The sequence below is a fragment of the Cyprinodon tularosa genome, unplaced genomic scaffold (assembly GCF_016077235.1).
Source record: "Cyprinodon tularosa strain WSP-4 unplaced genomic scaffold, ASM1607723v1 ctg30, whole genome shotgun sequence".
NCBI classification, from domain to species: domain Eukaryota; kingdom Metazoa; phylum Chordata; class Actinopteri; order Cyprinodontiformes; family Cyprinodontidae; genus Cyprinodon; species Cyprinodon tularosa.
In genome coordinates this window covers 3,680,859-3,703,801 of record NW_024039008.1, presented here as the reverse complement: position 1 = coordinate 3,703,801, position 22,943 = coordinate 3,680,859, and the positions used below count along the sequence as shown (strand labels likewise).

Sequence of the window (22,943 nt, the reverse complement as noted above, 5' to 3'; positions counted from 1 at the left end):
GATGGGTACCAATTGCTCTCTGGTATAAGGCTCTGTTGGATATAACAGTATGAGATTTAAAAATAGAATTTTTTTATTGGCCTTATGCTTTTTAATTTAGGAGAAACAGATTTGTGGTGTTTCATTACATAATCAAGCCCTAGTTACAAAAACTGAAATATGTCTTTTTCTTTTTTTTTTTTTATAAATTTGTGAAATATTAATATTTTTACAATTTAAATAATTAATGAAATAAATCAACTGTTTGATTGTGTTCTAATATGACTTGTGTTTCCCTTGAGTCCTCATCATTTTGGTATAAAAACAAGACCTATAAAGGGATTACCAATATAATGTTTCCATATAAGTATTGTATATCTAATAAAGACTGTATGGTAAAAAAAACCAAAAAAAAAAACCATGTTATTAGTTCCATCTTCCTAAAAAGTTCCAGAGCAAGAAAAAAGGCTTCAAGGTAACCAGAACAACAGCAAGGAGACTATTTGCATGCAAGAACCCTGCGATCCACTAACACATGTGCCTCCATTCTAGTCCTCAAGGACACATGCACAGATTGCAATTCCTACCCATACACATACAGAACATTTAGTCTCATTAAGTTCCTCCTTCCATGTGTTGGGAGAAAAAAAAGAAAAAAAAACTCAGCCTGCTGCTGGTCTCCAGAAATAAAGCTTGAGTCTTAACTCAGATGCTGAAATACTTGAGAGTTGGCTCAGTAAGCTGCTTTGCTGTGAAATGACTTCCACATCACCAATGGAACAATAATTGATATGACAACAGATTTATTTCAGCTTCTTGCCTTTGATGCCACTTTGTAGAGGGAGACTCTTTCGCTGACAAGTTTGTGTGTGTTTGGTAGACAAAAGTTGCTTGTATGATTTTTACCCAATTTCAAATGATAGCACTCTAATCACACAGAGCAATCACCCCACCATGAGGCACAAAATCTCAGCCCACCCAAAGCTGCTTTCCAGGACTTCTCTTTCAACCTCCTCCTCTCCAGATCCAAATCTTTAGGAGAAGCAAGCCACTGCAGACTGAGAGGATTTGATGTCCTCTCATTCACAGGGCGTAATCATGCAATTAATGACAAAAAGCATGTGGTCCTATTAGAGAGGGATGGGAGAGGAGAGGAGGAGGCGGAGCTAAAAAGCGATCCAGGAGAACGGATGGATGGGAACGAGGAGAGAGTGAGAGGATTAGGGAATAGGGAGATGACAGACTGGGAAGTCTGGTGATAGAAAACGCAAGAGTAAGAGAAAAGGAAAACATAAGCTCTTCTCTTGGAGATAAGCAAGCTTGAAAAAGGAGGGAAAGAGAAAATGGAGCATGGTGGTTACTGAACTAAAATAATAAAAACATATACTCTAAAGAAATGTATTTCTAAAGCAAAAAAAAAAAATCCTCCTCTATCAAAACGCCCCAAAACATATCCTTTGGATGATTAACTAAATTCATCTTATTCATTATTCAATCTTCTACATCTATAAAAATATCATGTGATCCAGCTTCAGATTTTTCTTCTTAAACCTACATCTTGCAAATACTCTTGAATATGAAAAGGTTACTAAACCTTTAACTTCAAGCATGAGGTTATTTGGCTCAGCATATTCTAAGTGAACATACAGTGAATTTTAGGTTATTTTTGTCTATTAGAACAATTGACCTTAAGGTGTAATTCAGATCACAGTATCCAATTCAATTAATTTTTTTACGAAAATAAACAAAACAAAATGACACTAAAATATACAAAAATATCCTCCTTCTATAAAGGCTCTAAAAAAAAAAAAAAAAAAAAAAAAAAAAAAATCAAGTGCCTTAAAAATTCAGCTGCAAGTCCACCAAGCCATAGCCATTCACATAAAGTGACGGACTGGGCGAGGAGAGCATTAATCAGAGACAGCATTGTTGAAAGAAAACCCATTCACAGTTTGCCACCAGGCATAACACAGCAAAACTGTATAAGATGAGGCAAAATTTTTACTTTTCTCCCTCCCAGCAAATGACAGTGTGTGAACAAAAATCACCTCTGCACATCTCCCCGAACAAACCAATTCCATCGTGAGGCATGATGGCCGCAGCATGTTGCCGTAGGGATCATTTTGTTCAGCAAAGACTTTAAAGTTGGTTCCAGTTTCTGGGTAGATTAAAGGCATTCAATTCATGGCAATCCAGAGAGGAAACCTTGTAGAGGTTTTAAAAGACTTAGGACTACGGTAGTGTTCAGCCTCAAGCACCAATGACCAGAGATACAATGGAACAGTTGAAACTAAATGATATGCATCTGTTAAAATGGCTCAGGCAAATTCCAGAACTAACCCCAACCAAGAAATTGTAGAAAAACTTGAAATTTAACGTCCATACTCTCTCTCTAATCTCAATGAACTAGAAAAAGTAAGGGGAATTGGAAAAATGTGCGTCTCTGCATGCGCAAAGCTGTGATTCATATTACATCTTATAACACTAGAAGCTGTACCACCAGCAAAACATGACTCAACAAAGTACTGACTCAGAGGGTGAAAGCAGGTGATTATTTTTTAAAAACATATTTTTCTAACGTTACCTCTAATACCGCTACCAATTAGAACTGCTGTAGAAAGTGTCAAGCTAGCTGCCTCCCTCTGGGCCCTGGACAAATAAAATATGGAGATGGGTCCCCAACTGTGACATTCATTTTCAGTATATTAAAATCTGATTGGATCAGCTAAGAGTAATACCTGCAGACAATAGGCAGTTTATTTCAAATGTTCAGTATCCTCAAACCTTTAAATAAACAGAAACATTTAATATGCAGAGACCTTTTCCGCCAGCCATTATCCCAGTCCAGTAATAACTACACCCCACACAGATGATGTGTAAAATCTTGTAGGAGCTTTCCTTACAGTACATATATTACAGGCCTAAGAATACGCTTTTCCACCAGGTGACATCATCTTATTTAACCAAATGGAAGCTGGTGTCATGCTTCTTGATGTAATGGTGCTTATGAGAAGGCAGTGTAAGAACGGGTGTGACACCCTAGTCAAAAAGGTGATTATGTCTATTAAATTAGATATATTGTCAACCCATCGTGCAGTCACCAAAGCTTTATTTCAAAACTAAATGTTCAAATAAAAATTGTGCAAAAGATCACAATGGACATTATTTTTATTGTTTTCTGGAAATTCGATATATAAAATCAGATGTATATACAAAATCCATTTTGACGCTTTGGAAAGTAAGAACTTTTTAAAGGAAACTTCTTTGAGATCAGAACAAATATGGATAGTCTGAGTTTTTGCTTCCAATCCAGCATGCAAGTAATGATGTAAGTTACCTTGGAATCTAGACTCTAGGTCATAAAATAAAAAAAAATGCTACATGAAATGGTCATAAAACCTAAAAAGATGGCTCTATGCTTTCATTCATCTCATCTTTTTCAAATGCCAAGCCTTATCTGAGCTTTATCAATTATAGAGGAGAAGGGCGTGTTAAGGTGCAGAGGTTGTGTTCCACAGAGGTAAAAAGGAGAGGAGGAATCATATCTGATCCTGAAGGTAGAGGTGTACTGCAGGAGGAGCTCTCCAACAAAACAAAACACATTATAAAACTCCTTAAGGTTTGACAGTTTTTTAAAAAAATTCAGTCACCTTGGTTTACCTTTTTTCTAGGAAAAGAAGAACCTGGATAAAACTTTTAAAAGTAAAATCTTCAAGGGAGTTAAGAGATTTAACTTGAGGGTTTTTCACTAAATATGGAAGCGATTTCTAATGCTTCTGTATAAATGTTGGTATTTGTTTGTCAGATATATCAGGGTTTTAAAAATAATATAATATAAGCATTGCATAAGAGTATACTGAAAATAAATTATTAGTCTTATTTAGGCATTTTTAAGATGAAAAAGGTAAAACATTAGTTTACATTTAAAAAGAATTAAGGATTAATTATTCCCTTTATGCTCCAGGTCCATTAACATCAGCTTTTTTTTTTTAGATATGACACTGCAAATAAATGTTGAAGCTGTGCTTTCAGTATGCTAGGATACCATAAAAAAAGTCATTTTGCATAAACTGTACTGTAAATAAATCAGTTTTTTACTTTTTGCATGAAATATTTGCCATTTACTGCATACGATAAGGACTGTTCCTGGTAGCCGTCCAAAAAGGAAACTAAATAAAAGATATAATTTCTTTTTAAAATTATCTTTTTTAATTGAATAGTTACTTTAATGGATGTTTTTAAAGGTTCAAAATTGTCAAGCATGCAAATGACCTTCTTTCAACTGTTGGCAATACACACAATAAGAAACATTACCTGCAATGTACAGAGATGGGTCCATCCTGTCCAAACTGCTCCTTGGTTTTATGAACCTGTCCGATAAAATCAATGAATCCCTCTCCGGATTTGGGCACACCTTGCTCCGGCCAATCAGTAAACTGGAACTGCCGTACTGTCCTGGACTGGCCATCCTGCAAATAACAGAAAATTGAGATAAGGAAGAAGGTATATGTAATATTAGAAAAGGCACATCATATATATATATATATATATATGTGAAGATGCATTTTTTTTCCTGCTGTGTTTCTGTGTGTATATGTGCGTCAAAAGTAGGCCCAGGTAAACTAATCAATAATGTATCTGCTACGACAAGCACCTTCCTCGAGACTTCTCCATGTTGAATAAGATAATCCTGTGATGGAATCAATAAAGCAGCCTGATAGGTTGGCAGAACTGAGAAGGAGAGAAGCAAGAACAGCTCCAGAGAAGGGATTGGAAAATGAACAAAAAAAGTGACTCTCCCAAAAAAATCTAAACTATTTCATCTTTGATTAAGTTTGATAGAATTTAAGGTGCAGATGGAGCATTGTATGCAAACAAAAACATCTGAAGACATCTTGAAATTGAAGCAGGATTGCATGGGGACATAGGGAGTGATTTCAGTTTTTATTTTGAGAGAGCTATTATAAGTCTGACAGAGCACACAGTCAATACTTTTGTCCTTGGTAAGAAAAGTTCTTTTCAAATTGTCATAGATAGAACAAATTAGTGCAGAAAGTCAGCAGAGACAAGCAGTTTTATATAGACAGGCTCTCTGCTTGATGCCACCACTAATTAAGACAACCAGGTGTTCACTTTTTCTGGTAGTTTCTCACCTCTTTGCACAAAAGACTTCAAGGCAGTGCTCCATTGTCACATACACTCAACCACAAATATTTATACTGGAATGGCCCCGTTTGGGGGAGAGAAAAACAAACTTGTAAGGTAGGTATGTGTGGTATCCTGCTTTTTGATGGAAGAAAAGAAAATAAAGTCAGTTTTTCTAAATATATTTTTAATTCAGTGCAACAAGAAAATTGATCTTTAAGTATAACACAACTCTTTTAGGACAACAGTTTAAGACAGATAAAAAAGTACGAAATAAATTAGGTACTAAAGTCATACCCAAAAGAGTGATGTTAATTGCCCACTGCAATAAGCCAGTAATATGAATATACATAATTCTTTATTCAATTTTTATTCTACTTAAAGGATGTATAACCATCTGCCTCCTTGGACTGTGTAATTTTGCCCCAAATGATTAGTTTTTTCTACCAAGATAATGAATTTATCTGGATTTTTCTCTGTACTGACCACAAGAAACTAACATTGTGATTACTGGAAAATATTTTGATATATTGTAAATGCAATTAATTGTATAGCTGGTCTGCTTCTTATAAGATACTCATAAGAGGGAACTCAAAGTTATGTTGATAGATTGGTCTAGGACAGAGGTCACGGATTAGCGGATCGCGGTCCGGATCCGGACCCACCTGCTGGCTATTCCGGATCCAACCTGATTTAAAACATACTGTCCGCCGCTTCTCCTGTTAATATGGAGCGTCTGGACCAAGCTACACATGATAAAAATTTTCCAATGAGCTGTCAGGGCTGCTGCTGCTAGCCACTTTTAGACACTGCAGGCAAGCCGGGCGATGGGAAAGAAGGGGAAGACGAGAAAAAGAGAGCAGAGAAAGTGTGGACTGCTGGAGGAACTGCGGTGAACTGGTGAAAGAAAAGTGAAATGGTGTGCTCAAAGTTTACCCTGCACATTTTGAGTATATTTGGCTAAACATACTGCTGTGAAGCAGGATTCCTGACCATGACCATAATCAAAGATAAATATTGATCCAGGCTCAAAATGAGCACCTTGATATGTGCCTCAGAATGGCTTTGTCACCATTCAAACCCAGGTTTAAAGCCTTGCAGGGCAGCATAAAGCCCACTTCTCTCATTAAGCCACAAAAAGAAAGAAGAAAAACAAAAACAAAAAAAACAAGCGGTCAGTTTGGGTGTTTTATAAAATATGTGAATCAGAAAATTGTCTATATACAAAACTGAATCATTGTTGTTCTCTACTTCTAAAACACTTTAGATTTTAAAATGGAAAAATGTTTTTTTTTTTTTAGATTTTTTTATTTGAAAATTCAATGTATAACATGGATGCATAAAAACTCATTTTATTTCAGTTTTAAATTATGTTTAAAGTAACAGATTATAATTGAAAATGTCTTCAGACCTTTACTGGTTGATGATTTTCTTTATTCGGACCCGGATGATTTTTAATTGGTTACTCCTGGTTTAGGACGTAACTTGCCAAATTTCAATAGTCGATTATCCAAAATTGCATAAGAATCAAAATAAAACAGAAAAAGATTTAATCAAAATAAAAAATTTAAAACTATGTATAAGTTAAGCTACACCCTAGACTTTATAATATAATCTATGAATACAATACTGAATAATTAACTGAAATGCCATCTTTAGGTAGAAAAGAGTATGTTTATCGGTATATCATTAAAATTGGGTTGGGTGGAAATTTACAGTGTCTTTGTGTGCAGCCCACCCCATCCCTAAGCACCTGAGTTAAACACAGATGAAAAATTTCCCAACAGTGCAACAGTTAAGAGATATCAAAAGAAACTTTTCACCACTTTTACATCAGATATTTCTACGAAATATTTCCCCTTCACAATTTGGACTTTGCTGTTATTTATTTATTTTTTTCTCTCCTCTGCTTCTTTAAAGGTAATAAAAGAAGCCCTGCTTTGAGAGTTTCATATAAACCGTGTGTTGCTTCATACTGACCTTGAGGATGTTTTATACTTGTTTTGGCAAGCGACAATTTAGAAGAGTACTCTACTGTTTGCTCAAAGAGCGAAGTAAGAAAATAAATCCTATTCAGTCAAAGAATGTTGCTCAGAAACACAATCATTAAAACATGTTATGATATAACGTTTTGCAACATAGTGCTTAAACACAGTAGGTTTTGTTTAAAATCACAGTCATCCATGTAAATGAATCAAATGATTTGAAAGGTAAATATTTTGAAGATATTACCCATGGAAAGAAAATAAGGCTTCTGAATTGACCTTTTGTGAGCCTTTTTCTTGACTATACCATTAAAAAATCTTGGTAGTTTTAATGGGAAACTGATAACACTTTGATTGCAAAACATTTCAGATACAACAGTTACCATTTGAAGTCCTCACCAAAAAAAAATAAACATTCAAGAAAGAAAACAAAAACCCTTGATGACATAAAAATGAAAAATTTAACAATACTGTCAAGTATTTGGTCTTATTTCCATCTTGCTGGAGCCAGTAGTTGTCCTGTACTACAGATGGTGACTGTACCATGTGAAGCTACTGTATGTCAAAGCATATCCATAATGGGTGAGTTGAAAATGCATTCCTGTTCTCTTGTTTATTTCTGCACCAATGCCACCAACACACGATCCCTTTCCTTGCTGCACTTTCAAAATATGGTGATCATAATGAGTTAAGCTCCACGTTCTGACTCCCTTTGCTTCCTTTCCTGTTTTATGATGCATCACATGCTTTCTGTCCTTTGGTGCTGTTGTTTCTTTAATCTTAAAAAAACCCAAAACATTTAGCCTAAGCAGGAGGATTAAAAATGAAAGAGGTGCAAAGACAAGTAAACAATAACCATGCTGAAGAGAATACAGAGGCAGAAAAAAACATAAAAAAAGAGAAATTTAACACACAACCTGAGGGCCCGCATGGTGTGTCAAATTCTGTGATTAAATACGTGACTGGCTCTCTAGATGCAAGTGCTGAGGCGAGGAGTCTATGTCATTATAGCATGAAGTCTATGCCATTGCTGTGCAGAGGCATGCGACAACGGGCAGAGGCACATTTGCGTGCAAAAACCCAATCATACATCTGATCTAAGGAATGCGCGATTAGATGCAACTATAAACATCTGAACATGTGTGTGTGTGTGCAAAGTAAAATGCGGCTATCATCACAAACACACCCTTACATACTCAACTCTGTTTACGCCACTATCACCTTCTCAATCTCTTTGCTTTGTTTCCATTGTTTCGGTGATAAGCTTAAACTGTCTCCTGGCTACAGTTGTGCAGCATGATAATTCAACCTGCTGCAAGAAAGCCCTTAGATAGAGAAACACTGGCTGGTCTTCAAGACAATCTATTAAGATTTTCTACTAAAGCAACTGCATGCATGTAATACACACCCTATAACAGCTTATAACATCAAGACAGAGAACTTAAGTTTTTAGTGACATTGACATCCTTTTAGACAAGCCTAGGATATATAAAATCAATTGGTTAGGTGTTAATAAAACATCAAAGACATCTAGCAATTTTTCAAATGATTTTATAGTTAGGTTGAATTAGGGCTGGGCGATATAGAAAAAAAGCTTATCGATAAAAAAAAATGCATATTGATCGATATCGATAATTATTGAAAAGATTTGAAACCATATTTTATGTGCAGCTCTGCCTGGACTTTTTATAATATTGCTAAATGATTTAATTTTAATAAAAAACACAAACACAGACTTCTAATTAAATCTTTATTTAATCAACTTTTTTAACCATAACAATTGTTTTAAAGAAAAATAACTTAAGAGGCCTGAGTTATGTTATTAAATAATGACAAAGAATAAACTAAAGTGACCAGAAAAGTGACCAAAATAAATATAACAAATAAATAAATGCCCCCCCTCGCCACCGCCGTTTCCTGCTTTAACCTGAGTTATTACTTTGAAGTTTCTGGCCCCTCAGCATTTTTATCTCAATTGTTAGAACTACGTGGGAAACTGCCCAGAACTGAAAATATATATATATTTTCCGAAGATTCCTCGGAGGAGAGCCGCGCCGGGGCCTACACAGCTCGTACTCCTGCGGCTGTGAGCGGCTGAGATGATAAAAAAAAAAAAAGGTTGGTTGTGTTATCAGACTGGTTTTCACTGGTTCCCGACACATTTTCCAGATGACTGTGGTTTGTTTTTGGTCCGACTTGCCATGACCGAAATATTGCCAGACTGCCGAACTATAGAAACCCTTCTTTGAAACAGTTTCCTCCGCCTCTCCTTGCTGCACAGCTTCATGTGCTCTGTGTTGTGGTCTGAGAGGGCGGCGCTTTGTGACGGCGTGCCTGGGTCCGCGATTGTGATTGGTTGGGAGGAAGCAGTGACTAGCATAAACATACATGCTAGGCTACAATGAGAAGGAAGGAAAACTGCGTTTCTTTTTTATCGAACTTTTATCGACCCTCTTTTTTTCTATTGCGCCACACGTCTATCGATCGATATATATCGTTATTGAATTATCGCCCAGCCCTAGGTTGAATTCAGAAATCTATAAAAACACAAAAACAAAATCTTTTCCAAAGCCTGGCTATGATGTCTACTTTCTTCTTTTATATAGTGTGACCATTTCAATCACAACATCTTTTCAAAAACATCTTTTGGATGTGCATTTCTTACCCTGGCATCAGTGACCTTGAACTCCCGGAGGATGTACTGAGGCATGTTGTACTCAGCCATAGGATCTACCACAAAGTACTGATACCTTGCAGAGCGCTCAGCTGGCCAGTATTGGTGACACTTTTCCTGTAGATGCAAAAGGATTTATAATCAGGTGATTCAAAAATCTTTCCACAAAGTTGTTTAATATATTCTAAAGTCTTACCCGGCCCATCTCTCTAAGTTTGGTCAACATGACTACTATAGTGGAGTTGTTCTCCCAGAGCATTCTCCAGAAGTCTTCCGTAGTCTCTGCTAGTGGGCCCTGCGTGGCGATGTATGCCCTCTGTTGCCTGTTTGAGATCAAACCATGTATAAACTGCTTACATTTAACTTGCCTTAATCTGACATTGTAGCTTTGCTTCAACTGTCTTACCTGTAGCCATCAATGAAGCTAGCATTGATGTAGTCAGAGCCTTCCAGACCTCTGATTGGCTGCAGGCAGACACGGGTGGTCTCATAGGGCATAATGTTAACCAGCCGGTTCTTGAACTTGTTGCAGGGAAGGTTGGCACTGATGAAGCGTGATGTATGGGCCTTTGAATTGGCCAAACGCTGTAACAGAAGGATGCAGGGATATTTTAATACAGTGAAATGAAATTCTGACAGCAGAGTGAAAATCAATTCAAAATAATCATGAAAATGAAAGAGGCCACATTAGTGCTAATTAAAAATAAAGACAGTTAGACAGAGAAGAGGAGAAATTTGGAAAGGTACAATTTAAGAGAGAATAGGAGAAAAACAGGTGCAAGATGGATAAAAAGTCTAAAATATCAAAGAAAGTGAGAAAGCAAGGCCAATCTTAATCTAGTCTTTCACCCGTGTTTTAGCAACAATGCCCAAACTTCAAAGGGATGTTATTCATAAAAAACTGACAGAAAAAAAAATCCAGAAACTTTGTCCCTATTTGCAACACAGGAGGTCCTGTTGGGTCAGACATAAAGAGTGAAAACACACCACACAGCCTGACTAACAAGCCTCTGAATCGAGTGTGTATGAAACAGAAAACTCCTCGGAAAGTAGGTCACTAGTGTCTTTGATAACAGCCAAGTGTGTGTGCATAAAAGATGGAGTTGTTCAGCAGAGAAACACACATACACAATAAAGTGATAAAAACAAAAAGTGGTCCTGCTTCATCATCAGAAGGACCCCAGGAAATTTTGAGGTCAGCAATTTTTTATGATCTCCCCTATGGGTTTTTATATTTCAGCAAAGACTGTATGATTTATGTCTGCTTGCTTGTTAGGCTAACGTTATACAACACTGTCAGTCAGCATAGAGCCGGTTTTAAATTAATACATTGTGCCCTATCTTCAAAGATTCCAAATAAAGGGTGCTAAATTTAATGTGCAATAAGGGTGTGTTGCGGTTGATCTAGAAACAAATATTAAAATATGCTAACAGGTTTCACCCCAGTAAAAGAAGTGGATTGGTTTGACTGCCTCATGGTTTAAGATATATGCAAAGGTTATCTTTGTCTGCTGACTGACCATTGAACATTCCATCATTCTTCCAAAAGCAGAAGCTGCAGTAAGATATAGAGCAGATTATGCTCTAAACAGCTGGATTAATCTCTACCAACTCCACTCAACAACAGCCTGACCCGATATGCTGCAAAAACAATGCAAGTCCATCATAATATCTTAGAAGTTAAATAATCTTTGAGCAGAACCTGTTGAAAATTGAGGTTGTAATAAAGCCCTCTTGCCATGAGTAACAGATGCGGAGTTTCAGGAGGACATCCATTAGCATAGTTCCACTCATTAATTTAGACAGTTTGGTCATTATTATTACTGATTGCACACTCCAAGTTCTGCTTTGTTTACGATGTGCTAACCTTTTGAAGATAAGGCCCATGGTGTAATGAAGAAAATATCTAAATATCAAAACTCTGATTGCTCCAACTATTGAATGCTCCATACCTAAGCACACTAAAACATGTTACTATAGGATGTAGACTGAAATGTAGTTATTTTCTATATCGGTCAAAAATTTTCACCTGCTGTATGAACCAGGCTGCATGAAATGAACAAACGAGGAACATACGCTAGATGCTTTTCTTCATGCATTAGAGATGTTAGAACAATTACTTTAAAGCATTTAATACATATTTACAATGGCAGCTTTACATATAAGTTGTTTGATGATCAATAAACGAAACTAAAATAAAAGTTTTATGCATTACTTGATGCCAGCTTGGTGAATTTTATCATTAAGAGTCAACTTCTCCACAAAATAGAAAAAAGTACAACTTAATATTTTAAGAAATATAACACCTGTCATGTTTTAATAAAACCCCAATAAGATAAAAGTTGTTAATAATACCCCTTATTAGGATTACTATAATAATGAGCAAATTCAAGATATTTATAAATGTAACAACTGGTATAAACATTACTACTAGGGGCTCACATTAAAAGTAGCAAAGCATGCTCAAAATTACTGATGATAATTCCTCATATCACCTATAATATTACAGTTCATTTCCTCAGGTTGAACTGCAATCAGAAAAAAAGTCATTTACATGTATAATTGAGGTTAAGAAGAGGTCTTCCTAACTTGGAAAACTTTCCACAAGAGAACTAGTCATACTTCCAGAGAGGGAAATTAAAGCCCTTCCTGACAGCTATAGAAAAAGATTTAAAAGAGTCTGAAGTGCTGGAGCTGTGCAGAGAACAGTGTGAAGACTGTTGCATAAAAATAACCACCCTGAGCACAAAACCCTACCGCAACTTTCAGAATCTCTTTCTGAATCATCTGAAAAGACATATGCATATATTACAGAATGGGTTCTGATTTTAACTTTGAAAACAAACATCCTATAAAATATATATATGAGGATCCTGTGAGAGAAAGAATCTGAAAGAAATAGACTTCGTTATATTTCAGTTATGGATATGACTTTAAATCTTGAATCATGAATTATTCATTTCCACTACACCGTGGACTGCTTTTAGTTTCTTGGACTTTCATGTCCTCTCACTAAAACTGACCAGCGTCATCACTGTTTAAAATAAAAGAGAACTTTGTTTTTATTGTTTCTATCCATATCAGAATTAAAACTGCTGTTGAATTGAAAATAACCTATTTTCTGTTTATTGTAGAAATGCATCCCAGCAACCAAGTAGCTCTTTTTTTGTCTGCGTTGTAATGTGTTTGAACTGTGCTTTGCTGAATACTTTCAGCAAGCAGATTATGTGCATGAAAAAGCTCCGTGCTCAGACATGTTATGCATGTTCATTCACAATACAGCAAAGAGATTTCCTGACAGCCTCACCATTTTATTTTCTCTCTGCTTAACTACAGCGAATTCCTCCTTCAGATTTAGCTAAACTCACAATCAAACTGCATCAAGTGTGAGAGCTAACATTCCTTCCTACAAATCCTTGTAATACATCAACATTTGTAGGATGAGTCTAAATTGGAAAAAAAACATAATTTCTTAGCCAATTAACTAAAAATGTATTCATAAAAATTCCCAGCTATCCACATTTATTGCCCATTGACTTTACTTTTTTAGCCTTCAGAACCACCAATTTTCTCTTAACCAGCTGTTTAGTGGACATTACTCAGCTCAGTTAGACTCCTAACACCAAACAATTAGCAATCAGGATTCCATCGGAAGTTTGGATCAAGATGGTTTAAAAGCACCACCAGTACAATTTTTTGACTGTAAATCATAAGAGTTATAATTATGTGCTCTTTTGTTTTGCTTGGCTTTTTAAAAACTGTTAAAACATCTTACATATTAACAATATGGCTAATCTAAAAAGTGTTAAGGTCACTAAGACTTTAAACAACAAACGGTAATAGATTCATTTATGTGTTTAGATATGCTGGACTTTTGATTACTAAAATAAAAAACTAAAAATAAAGGTGTGAATGCATAAACAATTTTCTGAGGTCAGCTTGGATATGACTATTTTAGGAGCTGGTTTGCGACATTTCTAGAAGTCTGAATAGAATCTCCTGACACCAATAGACCAATGTGACTCCACTTAAGCAGACGAGTTATTGCCTGGATATGTCTGTGCTAAAAATATATATAATGTCCATCTAAACACTGTTGTCAGTTAATCTAAAACAATTACACCTATCTCATATAATAGTTAAGATATACTCACTTAAAAAAAAAAGAAAAAAAAAAGTGGGGACTCTTCTTCACTGGTAGGACAGTGGATGGATAAGGGGGTTGTCTCTAAAGTGTATAGGTATCTTTTCACTAATTATAAAAACACTGGGATGCCTATCAATGCACAAAAATGCAACTGAAAAGAATGCCAGCCTTGTATATGTCTGAAAAACGAATAACCGTTTCACCTGTGTTTGACTCTATAGTAGTGAGGATCTAGTTGCTTAGTATACCTTCCCTGTTGGATATCAATATGTAATTTCTGCCTTCTCTCATTCCTTTGATTTCCACATTTCCTAGTCAAGCTTTACAGGGGCAGAGCTAGATGGGGGGCCAGGAGTGGCCATGGTCACCCTTAGCCAATCATTGGCCACCCCTACCATTTTTTTCCCTCTAATACAGATGTCAGCAGTAGTAATACTGGAATATTCAAAACATTTTAATTTTACATATATTAACAATTACTTAACAAAAACATTGTGGTTAATGATGCAGTACAGAATTCAAGCAGAAATAGATTTTGTGTTATATGAGGTAAAGAGATAATTATGTGTCTCTGCAAGTCATCTAGGAGTTTTCAGTGAAATCATAGATACTATTTTTATAAAAACTTACAGAAAAATCAATTTATGTCGATATTAGTACTTGTAAATATCAATTTTATGCAGAATGATTACTCATAAAAGTAGGTAAGTAATGACAATGGAAAAGATGATGCCCAAAACTCAAACCTGAAAGAATTTTATCCACCATACCTTTCATCTAGAAAGCACGGATGTTTGAATATATTTCCCAATTTGTCAGCAAAGGCTGTGGGAAAGTATAGTTTGTCTTTATTTAGAAAATATGGTTGTTTTGCTCATTAATTTTTCTGTTGAAACATTGCAGATTGACCTTTACTTTCGGCCACCCCTCAGTGTGCATTGGTTATTGCCTGGCCACCCTCATAAGAATTTTCTGGCTACGCCTCTGAAGCTTTACAAATAATGATTAAAATATTAAAAAGATTGTCCTATTCAATTCAATGCCTGTCTAAGACTGTCTAAGACTAATAATCCAAAGGAAAATTAAATATAATAAATATATTAATAAATGAGTCCAACAAATAAATGAACAAATTAATGAATTTGGAAAGTCCAAAAAGCTTGTCTACACTTCATTAGTCAGTTTTTTCAGCACAGTAAAATCAACACTACAAACAAGCTGCCCAATCACCTACAACGCATATAGGAGGTGTTCAAAGTGGAAGCCAGGTTGTTAAAATGTTCATTAAGGCATTTAGTACCTTGAATTCCAGCTCCATGCCAGTAACATGCTCGCCGCTCTCCACCTGGGCCAACTTCTGGATGTAAGAGTACAGGCTTCGAGCGGCCACCTCGGTGTTTCCACAGGCCACTGCCTCTAGCAGCGCATCATGAATAAAGCTGTACTGGTCCTCTGTCTGCACCATGTAGTTGCGCTGCGAGCGCATCAGCGTCACGTGGCCGTAGATGTCGACCGTCTTCTCGTGCTTGATACGCTCGAGCATGGCGTCAATTACTATAAAGCAGCCTGTCCGGCCAACACCAGCACTGAAAGGGAGAAGAAAGAAGAAAAAGGGAAATTCATTTATGCTAATTCTATTGTTTAATAGCCTTATTGAAATGTGATGCCAAACATCACAAAATGCAATGAACTGATGTAGTTAAAAGTAATTAAATTATGGGAAGAAAAAAAAATAAAAGAAGAAAAAGAGAGGAAAAACAAACAGAATGAAAAAATAATACAACAAAAGTGATGGAGACTCAGCATGGCAAGCTGTCACATTTCAAATTTATTGTGCAGCGCTTTGGACTCACTGAAGCCTTCTTATCTTGACAAAAAGGAAGGTTTCAATTTGAATAAGCCATTAGAGAAATATAACTCATATGAGGAGGAAGAACTGAGGAGGGAAAAGGAAGAGGTAGAAAAAGGCTGGCAAGGATTACTGTGAGACATTTGACAGGGAGAGGAGAAGTAAAACAGGTGGGGAGAATAAGAAGAGCTAAAATGAGGCAGCACGGAAAAAGAATGATGGAAACAATATCAGGAGACTAAAGAAAATAGACCCGAGCTTGTATGAGGTCTGTTATGTAACCTATTATTAAATATGTATAGGGAGGAGATCTGCCAATCTGTATGATGGGTTTATATAAAAGAAGGAAAAATGAATTAAATAACAAGTAAAAGGCAAAAGAAACACATTATTCTGCAAGTGCAAGGCCGTTTAAAAATTTTCCTTAAAGTCCAACTTACTCATTTGGGAATCGCTTTTCAAGTTGAGATCATTTGCATTGCAGAGCATATTCTAATACCAGAAAAAAGATCACTGACCTGCAGTGAGCAATGATGGGTCCAGCATCAGGGGGGTTGCAAGTCTTCACCCTACGGAGGAAGGCTAGGAAAGGGGTTGGGTATTCTGGCACGCCGTGGTCTGGCCATGCTGTGAACTGGAACTGTCGAACCTCCCTCTTTTCACTCGAGCCATTCTGGAAAGCAGACAACAGGGGATGGCAATCAGGATATTGCATAAAAGCTTTTAAATGAGAAACTGATTTGTAGTTTTTGATTTTGGTAGTCTCTAATATGATATACCCTTAAGTCCTAACACTAAACTTCCACAGATGTTCAGGTGATAAATATGAAATAGAATGTCAATGAAAAATGAAGCTAGCTCTGACAAAATGTCCGACCCTTTAATGCAGTACAGTGTATTTACATAGCTCACAGCATGTCATCTCATTGCACTTTAGAGAGTCAATTCTATCAGACAATACAGTCAGATTGGTTTCTATCTAAGGAAACCCAGCTGATTGCACCGAGTCGTTGACTTTGCACGATCGACCCGCCCCAGGTGAGTATCCGGTGACAGTAGATATTTGTTTATACATATATATATATATATATTTTTTTATTATATAAAAAAAAGATATTTGTTTATATTGTGTCATTGAACCTGCAGCAATCCCTTGCACTGAGCATGCACACACCGACAGCTGAGAGGAAAAGCCCCTTCACCACACTACGCACACACACTGTATAAAAAAAAAAAGACTACAGAAAAAGGAATTTCTTTTTTTTTTTTTTACTATCTGTGCATATTTTTTCCTGTTTAGATTTTCCTGTGCGGTAACTGTTTAAATATGCCAACATCAACTGCGAATTAAGAAACAATAACTAGAACCCAACTTTCTTACTGTTATTTGAAAGAAACCTGAACAAATAGTCTCAATTGAGGAGCTTGGTTTGTGTGAACAATAATTTTTGGTTCTGTTTGGGTAATTCATAAAGTTTAAATTTGATAAATTATTTTCAAGACATCTCTCCTCACTATAAGCAAACATGCAGCCAACCTTTGCTTTCTATTTATTTATTTTATACACTTATCAGTAAATTTTCATTCTAAAATCAACTCTTAAAACAAACATAAAATTACTTTCTTTTTTTTTCCGACAAGCTTGACAAAAAGTGCAAAAACATTAAATATGCTTTAGATCTCCTCTCTCTTTACTCACATAAGATCCATTAATAGAGGAGCTGTTTGCTTTTCACTGCAGCGTTTCTGGTTTTCCTGACAGAGGGAAATTTTTACTTGCTGAATAAATGAATAAATGAGTGTGGTAATTAAAAGCAAACTGACCCAGTTCCCCACCTTCCCTTTTCAAAAAACTGCAGTTGAGGTTAGCAGCAATACCATGACTTGTTTCTTGTTTCCTGGTTTTTCTTTAAAATCAAATTTAGCTTACAGAGGATTTGTCAGAGGACACAATTCTGCGTTACACTGGGACACATATTCAGATATCCAGTAGCCAGCTGTGTGTGTGCATGGTTGTCTGCCTCGGCTGCTTTATAAATACAGTATATTACAAAAAAAAAAAAGCAAATCCACAAAAGTGGAAGCTGTTGAGGGAGATATCACAGCAACGGCTCAATATTGCAGGGAAGAAGAGGACAGATAGGAAAAGGAGTGTACCGGTGGGTTTGATAGCAGCTCACAGAGGCAGAATTTAAATGGATTTTAAGCCGGCTGCTTGAACTCTAAGGCTACTGATGTTTTGCTATCTCTACAGTCCCCTGTCATTCATTGTTTCCCTTGTGATATAGCCGAAAAGGTCAGTTTTCTGCGATGTGGTTTTAGGGGAAAACTCAAAAATGTTCTAATCTGTTTGCAACAACTTTGGCCTTTATACTTTCAGTTGAAACCAGCCTGTAATAATAAATCTTTTTAATGTTTCTTTGTTTTTGTGCGTGTTTAAGTGAACATTGTTATGTGAGCGCCTATGTCTGCGTAGGGCATCAGATTTCAGCTGTGTATGGGTTCCATACTGAGTGAAAGCAAGTGTGCGGTGGACTTCATGTATTCATGTGTGTTGGGAGTGTTTGCGTTTCTGCGCCAGTGTATGAGAGGGGCTTTGTGTGCACACCAAGAAGCATGAGAGCTGTCTGCCAATTATGTATATTGAGTTTCTCTCCTGCTCACTTTACCTAAGTGCTCCAATTTGGCAGATGCACATAAACAGATGATCTATTGAGGAGAGACAGAGCTAAACAAGGTAAAAGGGGTGGATTGGGAAGACACTGTAGACAAAGGGGGGTTTTCTCAGTGAATATTGGAAATGAACGGGAAAAAAAGCCATGGGTTTACAGGCCTTATTGAGGTTGTCTGTTTGTTTATATTCCCAGTAAGACCAGGGATTAGTCTCCAATGTTCAGACTTTGAATTTCCTCATATTTTCTAGTGTTTTCAGAGAGAAAATAAATATCAGCTACGCAAATATAAACTCACAGCAAAAATGGGATAAGTTTAACTAAATGTCACTTTTTTTAAGGAATTAAATTCAAAAAAAGGAAAGTGATGTGCCTATTTTTTTATTATAACTTAAAGTAATCTACTTATGCTATGAAACAGCAAGTGTGTGTCAAAGTGTTGAATTTATCTTTATTTTAAAAGACTTAAGTCTCCCTGAAAATGAGAACATCATGGTTGTTTGATGATAGCACACATATTGTTTACATTGCGGCCCATCTAACTAGGGAGTACCAATATGGCGGCACTTCAATCCCTTACTACAAATGGGCATTTAGCAATCCAGTGAATAAATAGAGATCAGTGCATCTATCCCCAGCTCAGCTAACGTTAGCGAGCTCGGCTCAGTCGCAGTATACTCTGGATGGTCATCATCTACTGTACACGAGTGAGCTTCGAGTGTCCAACCCTTTCTTTGTGAGACGTTGCATTATTTGAAAAGTCAGTGGGAAGATGTAGAGAACAGGCAGCGGTTATCTGTGTTCAGGTTATACAACAAAAAGACAGCTGACCCATGACTCCCCATGTGTTCTGGTATTGACCATGAGGTGTCCCCGTTGCACCTTCAACCGTGTCACCTGTTGTCTCACTGTTACTAGTATTTAAAAATGTATACAAAACATAGAAACAAACAACCCTCAGCCTGGGAAAACACAGATTGTAAAGAGATGATTAGGGGAGGCCTGCAATTTAATGGTCTGGACCCAGTATTTTTTATTGTCCAAAATGTGTTTTCTCTTTTAGAACTGAATCACCAAATTAAATGATTGTGTGACTGATATTGCATTTTACTAAAACAGCGGGAAGCCTGGTATTGTACCAACAGCTGTGGGGAAATTCCTCAGAGATATTAACTTTATATAATACGCAAAGAAACCTACAACTCTGAAAGGATCTTTACAGCTGAGAGTGAAATTGAATAAAAATGCCATTAAGCATTCCAACTAGTGAGTTTTAATTTCAATTAAGCAAAGATACAACATGCAGGATGAGCATTTGTCCAATCTGGGACTTGTTCAAAATGGCATCAGCATTGCTTTTAAAAAGAGATAGCTTACCTTGTGCAGGGAGAATGTACGGACACAGAACGTGGCCAGTTCTATTGTGTCCAGCAGGGTGACTTGGGTCATACCATAGGTTTCTGTACCACGACTCGGCCAGTACTGGTCACACTTGATCTGAGAGAGAAAAAAACAAACAAACTGATGAACAGATGCTGATGTATTTTTTTTCCACTCACTTTAATAAAAAGTTTGTCTTTCTAATGATCAACCTCACAGACATAAAGGAAGCAGTGGGAAATAAAATATAGGATCACTTATCTCTCATAAAGCAAGGCTTCCTGTGGATCGAAAAGACCAGGCAGGAATGACAGACAACTGCAAAGATATCTAATACACTCCTGAAAAAAATACTCTGATGTACATAGAAACTGATATGAGAGTCACAACAGTTCATCTGTTCCAAAACTCAAAAAGCATTTCACTAAAGCTGGCATCTTTCCTATGGCTCAGTAAGTATGAGGCGTGTTTGTACAGATCCTGATCAAATTTCTTATTATGACAGAAACCATTAGTTGGATTTTCTTGCCCAGTGGGAGTATTATATACCTAAAACCACTACAGCAGATCTCCAACCTCCATCAGGCCACCTAATAAAGATTCATCCAGTTAAGGGTGCAATGCGTCTACAAACATCTGATGAAATGTGACAGCCAGTGAAGGAGACGTGCTGCTCTCCAGCTTTGGCTCCCATTTCCTGCCGGAGCTGACACTTAAGTTCCACTAGCCGCTAATCCTGATCACGTTTGACAGGGGAGGAATGCGCATGTCGAGAAGGCGGGTAGGTAAACAACTGAAAAGGGGATGGAGGGGAAAGAGAACGAGCGGAGACACCTGAGGTGAGTGAGTTTGATGTTGACACAGGTTTGAGTTGACAGGATAAAACATTGCAGTTGGCTTTTTGACATTTAGCCTACACCTTTGTAAAGCAGGATATTATCAATGTCAATTCAGTAGTAGAACAAGTATGCAGGCCCCTCTTTTTATGAAGGACAAGGAACAATCCAATGTGGGAAAATACTTCATTACAAGAAGCTTTGCATTCAAAATCATAAGTGAAATGACAGAGGGCGTCAGTGGCAAAATGTACTCATTAAAAAGTACTCGACAGGTAACTGGCAGATTTCTGACATTATTATGCATTAGATTGGTGGAATATTACCACTTATGCCTGAATGTGTTGGCAGACTTTATCTATTACAGCTTGTCAAAGTGCCTAAAACATGAAATGGTGTCTATACAGGATTCTATTTTGATGTGTAATGAATCTTTTTCATTTTTTAAGAAAAAAATCTGTAGTATTATGGTACTGGACAGAAAAAAAATAATAAAAAATTACTATGATGCATCTAACACATCCCAAATGTCTCTCTCTGGCATAATTTTCTTCAACTTCCACCGTAAACAGATGGTTGTGGGAGGTTCCAGTCCCACATTTTGCAAAGATGTGAGCAAAAATTCTGACTTTAGAATGGGATTTTAAAGCTGGAGTACAACAACTTACTAAGCATTAACCCCAACAGGTAAAATAAACCAGCTTTCAGCATCTGCTACATAGTACATAGTAATAATCTGCAAAAAAAAAACTCACAGTGAAGTTCAAATCCACAGGTGGACTGTGTTACTTTCAAATCTAACTTTGGACTAAAATAATCCAAACTGAAATGTAAATGGAGGACTTAATAATAAATAAAAACAATAATAAAACATTGAAGGCCTTTAGTTGTATTTAGGAGACATATCCCTCTAAAATGAATAATATTTCTCCCAAAGAAAATCTTAAAATAAAATGGGTGCTTTGTGGTGATCATAGAAACCACATTCCACTTTTTTTCTGCCTTCAGTGAGGTTTGGCAGAATTGTATTGCAGTTTGTTTCTTTACCATGCTGTTCTCAGCAAGCAAGATTCTCACACAACTAGGGTCTATTTTAGTTTAAAAAAGAAGTAAAAAAATTAAATAAAATTACAAAATGTCATTTTTTCTGAAATGGAAGCTTCTTTTGTCTTTCACATTCTGAAGATTGTTAAATTCAATTCAATAAAATGTATTTGATTAAAAAAAAAGTGCCTTCTACATAATCTATTTAAACCAAAGACAAAAGGACTGTGGATTTTTGTAAAAACAAACATCAGCTTAAAAATGAGTATAAGAGTAATAAAAACAAGTCAAACAGTTTTAATGATTTAATAGAAAATAATTATAAAATAATAGAAAAATTATCAATTTAAATATTCTTTTATATCTTTATTTTGATTTTAGAGAATTGCGGAGGTTGCTGTGAGACTTAAGCCTTAGAGAGCAGCAGCAAAATGGAGGCTAGATGGACTTACCCGAGACTTCTCTTCTAAACGGGTCATCATCACAACCGTTGCCGTCCTCTGTTCCCATACCATCCTCCAGAAATCCCCAAATGTTTCCGGTAACGGACCCTGGGTGGCGATGTAAGCGTTCTGCTTCCTGTAGCCATCGATGTAGTTGGCATTGATGTAGTCGCTACCAGTTATGCCTAGATGAAATAAGAGACGGCAAAGAGATCAAAAAACCTAAAGTGGTGCCTAATTTCTAAGCTCAATTTACTCCCCTTCCTTTGCTCCTTATTAGCAGTGCTTGTTTTCTGTCATCTGCCACAACTCCCAGTATTCGCATACAGTGACAGCTACCAAGCCAATTAAAACATGTGTGAAAGCATGAAATAACTGACTTGAGAAGGAAAAAACAAAAACAATCAAGATAGGTTTAAAAAAAAAAAATAATCTTTTAAAATACATGAAGCCAGACTCATAACCTCTCGAAATGCTACATGAGAAAAATGTTTTTCAATTTTCATAATTGAAAACCCCATAATTTATATTTTTCCAATATTTGTATAACCTGTGAACTGTTTTATTTTTCTCTGTGGGTTTATTTAGAAATCTTAATCAGATTAAATGCTAAAGAATAAGACCTGATAAGATCCATTTCACCATGCATAATCAATGCAGACACATTATTAGAAAGCCTTCTGCATTGTTTCTGATAAAGATGAGTAATGTTTCAATAATTAAGACTGCATGCTTGTCACATTATGTAAAATCTTGTAAAATTACATGCTACTACCCTGAAAATAACCA

At 36.3% G+C, this 22,943-nt stretch overlaps 1 protein-coding gene across 1 annotated transcript in view; it reads right to left on the bottom strand.

Annotated features, from left to right (window-relative positions):
• The window catches only part of ptprsa (protein tyrosine phosphatase receptor type Sa), a 197,162-nt gene that overhangs the window by 4,986 nt on the left and 169,233 nt on the right, over positions 1–22,943 (bottom strand). Inside the window, 8 exon segments of the mRNA XM_038291557.1 lie at positions 4,294–4,448; positions 9,775–9,900; positions 9,980–10,106; positions 10,190–10,368; positions 15,231–15,516; positions 16,298–16,452; positions 19,829–19,948; positions 22,164–22,339. Of these exon segments, the coding sequence (XP_038147485.1) occupies positions 4,294–4,448; positions 9,775–9,900; positions 9,980–10,106; positions 10,190–10,368; positions 15,231–15,516; positions 16,298–16,452; positions 19,829–19,948; positions 22,164–22,339 (1,324 nt within the window).